Genomic DNA, 13,410 nt, shown 5'->3' on the forward strand with positions numbered 1-13,410 from the left:
CAGTATGACAAGAACACACTAGTGCTTTCTCTCGAGATGGGACCAGCCCTCACATAAAAYTTGCCACACAATCCTCAATTTTTCTACCTCCTTTCTGATGCAAAAAATTTGCCTGTGACCCTCACTCTCACAGGCCTGGGAAGCAGGCACCTGATGAGGTGACACAGCTACAGAAACCTGGTGCCTGGCATGTCCCCATGCACTGACTCCATGCGGTGTTTCCAAGAATGCTCCCAGTGCACAGAGCACAAGGGTTATTTTTGGACTCGCAAAAGYGGTTACTTGTCACACAGGAGACACCCACACTGCATGCTTGGGGAGATTTTATGCTTTGTTTCTTGTGAGCTGCTTGGATTAAAACAGGAAGCAAACAAAGGAAACCCCAAATCCCTGCATGTTTGCACATTATGGGGGTATTGGCAAAATGACTGCAAGAGAACGGAGATGTGTTACCCTCCTACACCTTGTGCAACAAGCTGCCTCTCCAAAACCAAGAGCTCCTGATACTTTCTACCTAGGGAACCTCAGAGGTATAGCACACAAGAAACCTGAACGACCTTTGCTTCCCAGATCATCTAATCTCCGGAGGAAAGGCAGCAATTACTCCCTACAGTCATGTGGAAGTCCACGTGCAGCAGCCTGAGCAGAGGGCGGCTCTGCCTCTGCAGTACCTGCCCAGCCCACAYCGCTCAGGGCAAACACATTCGTGGCATTTTTTTTTTTTGCAATTGCTGGCAGCAGCTCTGCCTGCCTCCTGAGCAGCCCTCAGCCCAGCCCTGCTGCTTGCTCAGGATTTCTGTGTTTGACCTGAACCTTTGGTCTCCTTCCAAGAAGGTTTCTAACTGGAAGCGAGGTAACAATTTTGACAGATTAAACACTTTCCAGAAGGGGAAATGTGGAGTATTTCCAAGYTGATACAATAAGGACCAAATTAACAGAGGTCAACAGTTCTAATTTATAAAGATAGAAAGTTGTTAATCCTGATTCTCAGCACAAAAGCTAAATACTCTGCAGACAATCTCTCAGTCCAGTTGACTAATAACTGATAACAAAACATGAATGCTGTTTGCCTTAATTTAAAAGTAAGATTTATTTTTAAATTAATTTTCATGAAGGAGGGGAAAGTGAAAATGAAAGAAGACTCCCATATACTTGTGGAACAGCCTGGTTCCTTAACACACCTTAAGATATAATGCTTAAGGGATATATTCACGTCACTAAAAGCAGTTTTCTCCAGTTAGAGGAACTCTACCAAGCACTGTGGAAAAAAATCTAAATTTTTTTTCACTTAAGCAGCAACTCAGAACTAGGATGGCGTCAGACATGTAGCCCAGCTGTTTGCCATTTACAATTTTTGCTGATGACACAAAAGCCAGCAGTGCAGAGAACCCAAACAGWGCTGGAAGAGAGAGAAATTTGAGGCCTATTTGAAAATAAACAAAAATATTTAAAGTAAATGCTCATTACACCCTAAAGAGGAAAAAAAAACTCACATAAACCTAGCACATTCAGACCAAAACTAAAAGAAACTGACTTATTTAGAAAGTAGTGAAGAGAACAGCATGTGGAATAGCAGAAAAATATAGTGTAACTGAACAATTCTTTGGAAATGTCCCACCTGAGATTACATTAATGCAGTAACTACACAGAGTTAAGCACAGCTTTTGAAATGACATAAAAGAAGCTAATCTCAACCTTACCCTGAAGTGATAGCAGAGGTTAATTTACACAAGCAGCAGAATAGGAGTGGGTGGAAGGAAGTGGTTAGAGGTTATTAATACAAATGATCAAAGCACACACACCAGGTCATCACAAGCTACTGTTTTCACCTCAGTAAATGAAATCTAACCCAATCATAATGTAAACTCTTGGGAAAATGTCCATTGTAATAATACAAGTACTGAACTCTTATATTCTGATTATACYTGTTTATGGAATACTCCTAAATCCAGGCTCACCCAGCACATGCCTGACTTAGTTGCTATACRAAACACCAGAATTCAAACACAAAATGAGAAAATACAAAAAGCAGAGAACAGATTAACACTAACATTTTCAAGGTGTTGTATAGAATGCTCAATTAAATGCAAAATAACTCCATTATACATATTTAGGACATGAAAGAGATTATCTCTCCCTGTATCAGATTTCTCCCACCGAAGTTCCTTGTACCCTGCAATGCATTTCCAAGTCAAATTTTAAGATCTTTAATTTTTCCAACCTCAAGCACAGTAGTGCAGTGCCTCTAAATATCCTCACAGGAATCTAAATATCAATTCCAGTAGTCTTCTGGCTCTCCTATAGCAACATCCTTTCCTAAAACATTTGCTCCAACACACTGAATGAAACCCTCAGTTGGAGCTAAACCCAATCCTCAAAGGCTACACCTGTGTATCTTTCATCACACATCTCCAGGATGCTCATCAACCACACGGCATTTGTCAATGTTTATGCCTCAAAGCCTTCTCTCACTCATATTCCTAAGGGCTTGGAAGCTTGCCAAGATGACCATTTTCACCTCATTTTATTTAAGAAAGTAAATCCTTTAATGACATTTCATTTTCAGGTTATGAAATGTGTTCAACTACAGGCACTTCACCATCAGGCAGCCTGCCACAGCAGGAACTGTCCTCATASGAGTTACTGAAGACTTAAAGAGGCCACAGAGGTTCCACTGGTCTTTCAGGGCTTACCAGGGAAGTTTCAAGGGATACTAGTCCTTTCTCCTTACAGAGCTTAATCTTTTCAGAGATCAAGGCTTTTAAAATGACATTCTACTCTATTCTAAAATGACCCTATTGTTCTGCTAGTGCTTATAATCAAAGTGATATATACTTTATATTTTATTTCAACTAGYTGTTTCTTTATTTCTTACTCTAAAAGGCAATTATAGGAAGGCTACTGTAATTACATTAGCCTACCATWTAAACACGATCCACAGACAATATTTACTCACTACTGCAAGCAGTTGGACAATCTGAAATCAACAATATAGCAGGAGTAAAGCAAGAGCAGTACGATAATCATATTTTCCACATTACCATTGATTAACAATAGTGCACATTTAAATACAGGAGCAGCTTTGATTGTCAAAGGAAGCTTCTTCATTTAAATGTGAAGTACCCAAGTAGAACAAGTATGTTCTATTATAGCACCACCATGTTTTCTCCTATATCCCATCTCAATGAGACTGAAGCTATATGTATTTTACTACCATACATCTAKGTAGCTCATAAACCAACTTGGACTTTGCTAGATGAAACTGCTACAATACAGTGAATCGTTACTAAGCTAGTCTTTTAAGGCCTCASTAAGTGGTGCCTGTTTATTTGGATTTTTAATCCAACCCTTCTTTCCATCTGGTTGAGGGTTTAGATCCAAAGATAAAGGGATCCCAGTCAGAAGCACTGAGCAGAAAAAGCAGGGCTGAGCTGGAACGACATAAGTGTTTATTTGGTTCTGCATCGGGGAACTTGGCATACAGGGATGCCTCAACAGCTCTGATACAGTATGGTGTTGCAAGGCGTCCCACTTGACCCTTGAAGCAGCATAGTGGGCACTCAGCTGAAAGGAAGGGCTGCAACTCTGGCTGGGGCGTTTGCACAAGCACAGTTCCAAGCACAGTGTGCACTCGACCCACAGCCGAACAGCCAGAAATTCCCATGACACACAGGGAAGGGTGGGGGGCTAATAACGCAGAAGAATGGAAGCTTGCCATGGCAAGGACCTGCAGGAAGAGACTTCTCCTCAAAGCCTGAGGTGTCCCACAGAACCACTTTGCTGCTCTGAGATTGGAAAGACCCATCACATCAGAAAAGACACTGGGGCCAAATAAGGCAGCCCTGAGAATAACAGGAAAGGACTCTGGAGCATGGATAGTCTGTCATCAATCCTGGTCAAAGGGAAAGGGTTCAAAAGGGCCAGTTGAATCTGGCAAACCAACAAATGGTTATGGGACTGGTGCCACAGCCGAGGGTTTGGCTACTTATACCACAGGAATTGCTTTRAGAAATCTGGTCTGCTGGGCACTGATGGGATCCATCCTGTCAGAGAAGGGGAAGGGGCCTGCATGGATGAACAAGGAGCTGCTGGACAAAAATACACAAAGGAATTGTACAAAAGATGGAAGCAAGGACAGGTAGCCTAGGAGGAGCAGAAAGAGGTGRGCCTGTGAACTTAGGAAGTTAACAAAGACCACATGCAAAGTCCTTGCAACTGTATCTGGGCAATCACAAACACTTGTGAGCCCTCTTTGGGACCCCCAGCATGAGAAGGATGTGGACCTGTWGGAGTGAGTCCAGAATAGGGCCATCAAGACAATCAAAGAAAGGGCTGGAGCACCTCTCCTATGAAGAGGTTGAGAAGTTGGGTTTTTTCAGCCTGGAGAGGAGAAGGCTCCTGAGAGACCTTAGAGCATCCTTCCAGTACCTACAGGGGCCTACAGGAGAGCTGCACAGGGACTTTTTACAAGGACATGGACAARGAGTCATGGCCTTAAAATGAAAAATGGTTCATTTAGATGAAATATTAGAAGGAAATTCTTTATGGTGAGGGTGATGARGCACTGGAACAGGTTGCCCAGAAGAGCTGTGGATGTTCCATTCCTGGAAATATTCAAGGCAATGTTGGCTAGAGCTTTGATCAATGTGGTCTAGTGGAAGTCATACCTCCCCACAGCAAGGAGGTTGGACCTAGGTGATCTTTAAGGCCACTTCCAACCCAAACCACTCCATGATTCTAGGATGAGTCTGGATAAACCTGGGGTGATAAATGCTTCTGACTTATAGCACAGAAAGCAAAGGTGTAACAAAGCACACATGGAAAAGTAAAAGATCCCTCCTWAAATTCTTACTGGGCTCATAACATAATATATTGCATACAGCTGGTTGGACAACTAACTAGCCAATGCAAATAAAAAAGGAAAACTACTCAAACGTGAATTAAATTCTAACATGARAGAACCATCTGTGTTGCCAGAGAATCCACAAAAAGAGATGGAAAGATGTCAGCAGGAAAGCACCAGATAAGAGAAGTCCCAAAGTAGACCATGACCTGTTGGTACTACCAGAAACACTGAAGTTATGCAAGCAAAAACAGTCAGACAGTTTCCTTAATTTGGCAAACTTGTATTAATTTGTCTTGTGTAAACAATTGGCATTGCTCTGTTGAGATGGACTGATGGCCTGAACAAGTCCTTTCTGCTGCCAATTGAAGTTGAAGTTTGAAAGATGGAGCAGTCATATGCATTTATCTCATTAATCAAACAACCCTTAAGTAGAAAGTCAAACATGCACATAAATGCTTTCAGGTACAAGACAAACACCAAGTGTATACACAATCACCTCTTGTAACCCAACACTCTTCCTGTGCCCACGTATTGGAAACACTGGAGAACATCCACTTGCACTGGTATTTGCCTTAGAGCAGTGGAACACAACAACACTGGAATTTAAGAGCTTCACAAATATAACACACCTACAGAAATTTTGTTACTGTACAAACAGGTGAATAACTTTAGTGGCCAAAACACATGTAATTTATGCTTACAGTACCCAGTTGAGAAACAAGTATTTGTCCTCTTCTCAAGTTTATTTACTTCGCAATTTCTCAGTTCTGTCCCAATGCTTGCACTAATTGCTTAGGACTTCTTATAAACAGAAGCAGGAAAAAAGAAAACAAGCTCTAAAATAATTATTAAGAGGACTGGAAATCTGTTAACATTAGCTAACAGAAACTCATGTAATGTCAAAAATGAGCCTAAGTTTGTTCTTAAGAAGAGTAGATTTCAAATGGGCTCCATTCCATCAACAATACATGCTACTTGTGTTTAACATTCAYGACTTAAGATGTCAGCTAAGGGTCTCTTACCTTTGGAGGCTTGAAAGGATATTCTGGTGTAAATGTGATGTCAAGGAAGAAAACACCTCCCTCATAGACTGAACCTGGAGGTCCTAGAATGGTTGATCTCCATTCATAGATGTTATCACCTTTGGGGCCAGCGCTAAAAGATAAAAACCAAAATAGTTTATAAATATTACCATAGCTCAAATAAATAGGACTTCTTACATTCCTCAAGTATGATTTGGACGAAATRTTTCAGTGTTACTCTCCATACATCCCCTGAAGTAGAGACAGGGATTAAAAGAAGATTGAATGCTTGCAAACACTCAGAGATCTTACCTGAATTTATCAGTGTTCCAGACAGTTTAGCAAAGCTGAAAAACTAGAGATGGGGTATGGTTTCTCTCTCCTGACAATTAGGAGAGCAGCAYTGCCCACAACTGCTCCTGAACGTACTACATTATCAATACTATAGAAGACTTACGTTTCAAAGAACAATTTCTTAATGTCTTTTGGAAATGGCTCTTCCATCTCTCTTAATAAAACTGTACCACATTAAAGACCATATTAAAATTTAGGATTTATGTTCCTTTTMTAAATCTTGTGTGTCCTTTAAAATTAAAATATATTCCTGCATTATTGCTAAACAAAGGAGTATAGTATAATTGAAGGAAACCAAATTAAAGATGATAATCTTAAATATCAACAATTTATACACTTTTATCATACTGCTGCACTGATTTGYAAGATGAGGCCACATGATCTTACCCTGTTGATACTGCTTGCATTGCGGAACTGCTTTTTTAAAGGGAATTAAAATCACTGTGTCAAATTAAAAGAGCACTTTCTCAAATTAGCTCTGTCTAATTTGAGATTCTGCTTAACCTGCCAGCAGCTCACTACAAGCAGTACAAACTAAAGGTGTTGCAGAGATCAAATGTCTGCTTGTTAAAATTAGTTTTACTGATATCCTCAGACACTCGTACTCTGTAGTGTGCCATATGTCACTGAGTATTTCTAAGTACAGCTCAACCAATAAAGCCATTAATGGTGTAGGACTCCATTGCTGTCTCTTTCCTTCTGTACTGCTTTGGTAGTATTTTATTTGTAAGATGCCAGCACTGAAAATTCCTTCTGCACAGCTTTTTCTATCATGGATGTACCATGGCTTCAGAAATCTCTTCTCCCCTTGTTCTGAAAGGGACAGATCTTGACATCCCTAATACAATGAAAACTAGCCTTGTTCTTCTTTCCTCCTTCTTTTAACAAGGCTCCTCTAAGACAGAAGATAAAAACCAGGCTCTTTTCACATTATAATAATCACAGAGCAGTATTACCTGAGAGGGAAGGCAATACAATAAATTTAATATAAACATGACARTATGCATTTGATTAACATGCAGGGAATCAGAGTAATCACTAAGTAACAATGTTGCAAATATAAATACAATTGCAAGAACATAAATTGTCATAATAAAAACAGTGATCACAGACACATTTTTTTCCCCTGCTCTTCCCAGTACCGGTGAACATGTTTCTTGACAGCAGGGGAATCAGAAGAGAGAAAGGGAATTAATTCCGTTATCAAACCTAACATTTTTTTTCAGATTAATCTAATAATAAAATTTCACAATATGTTGGTGCTAGATAATTCAACAATAGTGACTATGACTAAAACCATGCTTCCAGGGGAAGGAAACACGTAAGAAAGCAGTAAAGGAAGACAGATTCTTTGCAAAAGATGCACCAGCCACAAGGGAAAGATTTTTCTCTCCAGAACACAAAACCTTGCACAGCTCAACATCAGTATTAAATTAAAGTAAAAGCCATTCCATCCTGAACGCTCCTGGCATCCCACTCCACCTTAATGACTTGTCCCTGTCCTATGCAGGTCTATATATTTGGGCACTCAGTACTCTCCAGCYACCTCTTGTGCATTAGACTGGAAGAGTGTTGTATTTCGACAGGAAGCTCTGCCTSTGGAAAGACACCAACTTAACTGTGSAAACTTACAGAAAAGGACTCTCTGGGGCACCCTTAGCCACTGCTCTAAGGAATCACCTCTTTATGTACCCATTAGCAACCTACTGACACACTTGTCATTACTGCAAGTTGCACTGGCAATCATGCTCCCCTCCCTCCCCTAAAGATGGAGCTACTGAAAGGGAACAGGTACTTGAGCATTGTTAGCACCGATTTACTGTTGGAATTTATATCACCAGAGCTGCCAACGGGGAGCACTTCAGCACTCAAGAAATGTGATGTGTGATTAGCACTGAATACAGCCCTCTGAACCACCGAGAAATATTTCAACATTTTGCATTTTATTTCCAGCTTCAGCCCAAAGGACTGTCAATAAAAAAATCCCACAACTTAAAAAATATATTATCATTTGTAATAGTCTTAGAAATCTCTTGTATCCTATTAGGTTTCCAATTAGAGCTATCACTGCACACAAGWAATATACTGTTAGACATCCATATTAAGAGTGCAACATCTTTTTAAAACATCAGTAGGCTTTAACAATGATGTACCAGGCTTTCCTTCTAAGCTTTTCATAATTCAATTAGMAGACTGAAATAGCTGTGCATGTCCAACTTTTACACATTAACATTGATTTCTTATAAAAGAAAGACTGAAAGAAGAAGATGCAAGWCAGCTTCAAGTATGATACTGTTTAGATTTAACTTAGGGTTAGTAGTGTCAAACAGCTCATGAAGACCTAGTCCATAATAAAAAAGTGACTGTACTGGACTGCAGTGGCAGAACAGCAGCATTAACTTTTGGTGGAGATACGGAAACTGCCAAAGGCTATAGATTACATTCTTTGTTTAACATCCTTGCAAATACCTGCTTCAAAAAGAAATTCACTGATGCATGGACACAGGACTTGCCGGCACAGCTGTCACCTTGCCTGAAATGTGTCACCACTGCTCAAATTAAGTGTCTAGATCTACTAATACAACACTTTGAAGCTGTCTAACAWATGACCACTGGGAAGACAATTTTAACCAATTAAATGGAATTGTTTCCACTGCAAGAACAGAGTAYGTGAGCAATAACTTTCTGTATTAACTCAGCAGCCCACAACCTCTTCACTTCCAAAGAAACAATTAGTAAAACACCAGCAATTCAGAGTGAAAAATGACATCCAAAAGAAAACTGAAGAGATCGCAACCTATTACTATCCTATCAAGCAGCAGGTGCAACACAGCAGTGCAATTGAGATCTCTCTTCYATGGAAAAACAGTGATACATTCAGTGAAAATGCACTGCACCCATGGTAACAACTGATCCTGATCGTTCCCAATGACACTGGCTTATCCTCCAGAGAGATGTTATGACAGAAACACTCCTTAGGAACTTCCCAGTGGCCAGGCACTGTTCAAGGAATATTTAACTTTCCAAGTCTAGAAGCAGGAAAATGTAAGGCGTTACCTCCTGGTAAATGCCAGGCAGGGAGGAAGTCTCAGCACAAGGGAGACCAAGCTCAAAGTTCTGCATGGGCCAAGTCCCAATCAGCCTTGTGCCACTTTGGAAAAACCTGATCTTGCTCTGCCTCTCTTTGCTAGCAGGTGTCATATTCTTTCTCAACTTAAAAATCAACATATAAATTAGAAATGCCTGGAGCAGAGACAGGGGAGCAGAATGATGCTGAAGTAAATTAGTATTGAGCAAATGTAAACACAGAACTCAGTCTCAGACTCAGTGTTCATGGAGAAGACACACACAAACACAATTTTACCCATGGAAAAAGCTGAAATGACAGTCTGCAAGAAGACCCAGCCTGTGGCTTTTTCATATTAAGCCAGCCAGATACAACCWCCATCACAGGCCTGCAATACATGATACCACCCTGATATTTCACACAAACTCAGTTTCCTCCTCTACCCTGGTACTCTGGGCAAATCACCTGAAGTATGACTATGCCATGGAGGGAAGGCAGGACATATTGGTGTTCACCACATACAGCTAATGTATGAAAATYCCTGGGAACACAGTGCTGGTACTTTCCAGGAGAATGACTCACAGTGCATTGTTTATGTAAACATGATAGTTCATTGGGAAACTACCTGATCCTTTCTAGGGGTTGACCAAATGATAATGTAATGCTCAATTTAGTGAAAATCCAGACCGGCAAAAAGTTTAATTCCTCTTCTTTGAGATTCAGAAGACACATATTAGCAGATCACTGTAGTGATAAATCAAAATAGKTGATTTTACAGACACCAGGTTAATACCCTGATATACCTAAGCAGCACATATTCCTTTTAAAAGCTAATTTAGCAGAGTAGTTTAGAAGTGCCAGAGACTGCCATCCATCAGGGTGATGAGAAGAAGGGYGATTCCATGGCATGATGAAGGAAACAACAGCTAATGAAAACCTACAATATGTTCCAGTTAAATCTGCAAGTAACGAAATCACAAACTCATACACCAACTACTCCATATCCCTAGGTGCTACTTTTGAGGCTATTTTGCCCTGAACATGAAGAGTCTGATGTAAGTAGCTAAGCTGTTTTGAAGTTGCACACTTGGGGAAAATAAATATAAATTCTAAAAACACTGCAGACATGACCTTTTCCAAGGGACATAGCTCAAGTCAGAAAGCAAACAACATACTAATGGCACATGGGAATTCCAGGGTGGCAGAGAATCTAATGATCTCCAAAGTAAAACTGCACCACTACAAACTGACAGCAACATCAATTTTTTTTTCCTGTTGCTTTGTTTTCTAGTAAGAAACGGTAATGAATGGCTGAACACATTAGTGCATTTTAGTTATGGACTCCTCATATTACTAGGCAACCTAGGAAATAGTTGGAYGTTAGAAGGTCTATTTTTTTCTTTCCCCACTTCCTTTTTTTTTTTCCTTCTCCAAAGATGTAAGCCCATTAGAAGTTTTGGCTGCCAGGCAGGCAGCGTATCATTCTCACATGAAGTTCTGCTGCAACTTGATCTTTAAGYAAGCTGTCTTAAAAATGGGAGTGTTGAAGAAGAGAGTGAAAATCAACAAAACAAACTTCAGCTAATCCTTAGGCCAAAACACCACTTCAAAATCCTTGTATTAATGCACAGTTCTAATTTTAGAAATAAATTGTCACTTCCTGCACATGCTTTAGCTACCAAAATCTATTATTATTATTATTACTATAGCTCTGAGACATTCCATTTGTAGGCAGGACTCTGCCTATGCCAAGCCTGCTACAATACAATCCAAAGACCTGTGCACACAATTTACACAAGTGTTTAAATTATAAAATAAGCATTCAAACATTACACAGTTATTAGGAAGAAATCCAAATAGGCAAAACAGATGTAGTTAAAAGGATACCTGGGGCCATCCATTTAATTGCTACTTTTTTGGCAAAGTAGTTTAAAAGTGGGATACCTCCCATTTTTAGTCAAGGAATGGAAATTAAATGCAAAGAAAGAAAGAAAAAAAAAAACAACCTTGCAACACAAGAAAACCACTCTTGGGCAACCGTGAAAAATTAAAGGTAACATACTGAATTATCATGCGCCTATGTGAATCAGTGGCAATTTTTGCCCACTATCATTACACACGACCAAGCTGCTCCTCCGTGTTAACATAAAAATGACGGATTGATATCAGATAAAATTCCTGCAGGCTCAATGAGAGATRGAGGGAAAAGACAGCAAGAGAAAAAGCTGCAGCTGGCTTTGGTTAAACCATAAGAAGGGAGCAAAGGAGGTAGAGAGGTAAGTGAGCAAAGATGGAACATTGCTACAGCAATCCAAACATAAAATTGCGAAAACAGAACTTAATTTTCCTTCTAGTTCATGTTCAGGGATATGGTTTTTAAGTACAAGGCCATAAATATTATTAATTTTCTTGTAAGTCATTGAAAGTTTTCTGTCTTCAATTTAAAATGGCAGTCACAGTATTATTGCACAAGCGCAAGTGCCTTACAAATTCCACTACATTTCTACCAGAKTTAGAAATAATATCATTCTGTGCATTTTCATGCACAAAATTTCTGTTTTAGCATCTGGGAAAGCTTTTCCCTTAAGTATCAGCCTAATGTGAAATTAGGAAGGSTTGAACAGTTGCACAAAGCTTAAACTGGAGAATAACTTTCTTACTAGGTTAAAAAAGGAACTAAATAGCTCTGATAATGGAGCTGATAAGATGTACTGCAGGGATTTATGGGACTTCAAGGAAAACTGATCAGGGGGATTTCTAAAATATAAAGGCTATGTTTTCCAACTTATATAAAAAAATACTTGGCAATAAGATCACATAACAACCAAGAGTTATCACATCCAAGATCTCATTCTTTTTCTATTACAATAGGAACAGAAATGCCCAGGGGTAGTTGCAAATTTAGGACTTCTACCTGAAATATTTCAGTCTCTGCAAAATATTACTGTGATGTTATTACTAAGCTACTTGGTGAAAAGGCCAACCCTCTCAAACAATTTCACTGCAGAGTTTGATTTTTAAACCAGGCTTCAAAGCCTTAAAATAAAATCTCAGTTTTGACCTCAGGGAGGTCAGGAGGAGAYTTAATGATATTCTCAGGAGTGTGCTGCAGCTCTATGTAGTTTAACAATAATCACTCCAATTTAGGAGCAAGTCCTTATAAAAAGGTTCAAGAGAAATTAATCCATTTTGCGTTGGTTCCAAAATTGAAAATAAATCCAGCCTGCTCWTTCTCAAGGGTTTCAGTTTTTCTTTCCAGTGGCTTCTTCCTAGCCTTCTCTACTGCAAAGTACTGGAAGTTTGTTCCACTACATACATGTAGGAACATTTTCAGTGTCAAACACGACTGTAGAGAGGCTGGTTCTGTAAGTCTGAGRCTTCAGTATGTACAGTATGGAAGTACAGAAAATGACAAATAACTTTCAATGTATGCAAATCTTTTTCTTTTCTCCTCATAGTTTTAGTTTGAGGCCATGACCAAAAAATAAATACATTAAATGTCCCAGCTTATATGTGACCTTATATGTCCCATTAAATAACAYCTTGTATAAGAAACAATAAAACAAATTGGGAAAGAGTAATGGAGAATCTGACCTGCCTAACAATTAGCAATGTCTTATATGAAATGACAAGAAGTGATGGTAGAATCTGTCCTCGCCAATGTAACCTCACCTTATTTTTAAATCAGTTTCCTTCCTGCCACTTGTCCTAACACAGGGACATMAATTCCCACACATCATCAGACCTAATTTCCAAATTTTTTATGTTTTACAGCACAGATATGTAATAATAATTGGGAAGCAGAGTTTCACAAATGCACTATTTCTGCAACTACACCCTTTCTTTGGGGCCTCTTCACATTCCAAAAGGTTTTTGGAAATTGGTGTAGAAATATAYACTAGTGAACCTATTTCTGTAATTTTCATGCTTGCATAAAGCAAGCATACCCTAAACTAGTTGCCTAGCATCAAATTGACAGACCTGTGATTAAAGATAAATAAAAGATAATCAATACTACTAATAAATATAGAAGTTCTTGCATCATTAATCGCAAATGTGGTATACTCGTAACAAATCAACCTCCTCCTGGCACTTACTGGGATACAGTAGGTTCTTCATAC

At 39.3% G+C, this 13,410-nt stretch overlaps 1 protein-coding gene across 3 annotated transcripts in view; it reads right to left on the reverse strand.

Annotated features, from left to right (window-relative positions):
• The window catches only part of UBE2E1 (ubiquitin conjugating enzyme E2 E1), a 44,585-nt gene that overhangs the window by 2,719 nt on the left and 28,456 nt on the right, over window positions 1–13,410 (reverse strand). For all 3 annotated transcript variants that reach the window (XM_057373195.1, XM_057373197.1, XM_057373196.1), the window contains one exon: window positions 5,869–6,001. In XM_057373195.1, coding sequence (XP_057229178.1) covers window positions 5,869–6,001 — 133 coding nt within the window. The remainder of the gene's footprint in view (window positions 1–5,868; window positions 6,002–13,410) is intronic.

The sequence above is a fragment of the Malurus melanocephalus genome, unplaced genomic scaffold, assembly GCF_030028575.1.
Source record: "Malurus melanocephalus ecotype Western Australia unplaced genomic scaffold, MMel_1.1 scaffold_189, whole genome shotgun sequence".
Classification (NCBI taxonomy): domain Eukaryota; kingdom Metazoa; phylum Chordata; class Aves; order Passeriformes; family Maluridae; genus Malurus; species Malurus melanocephalus.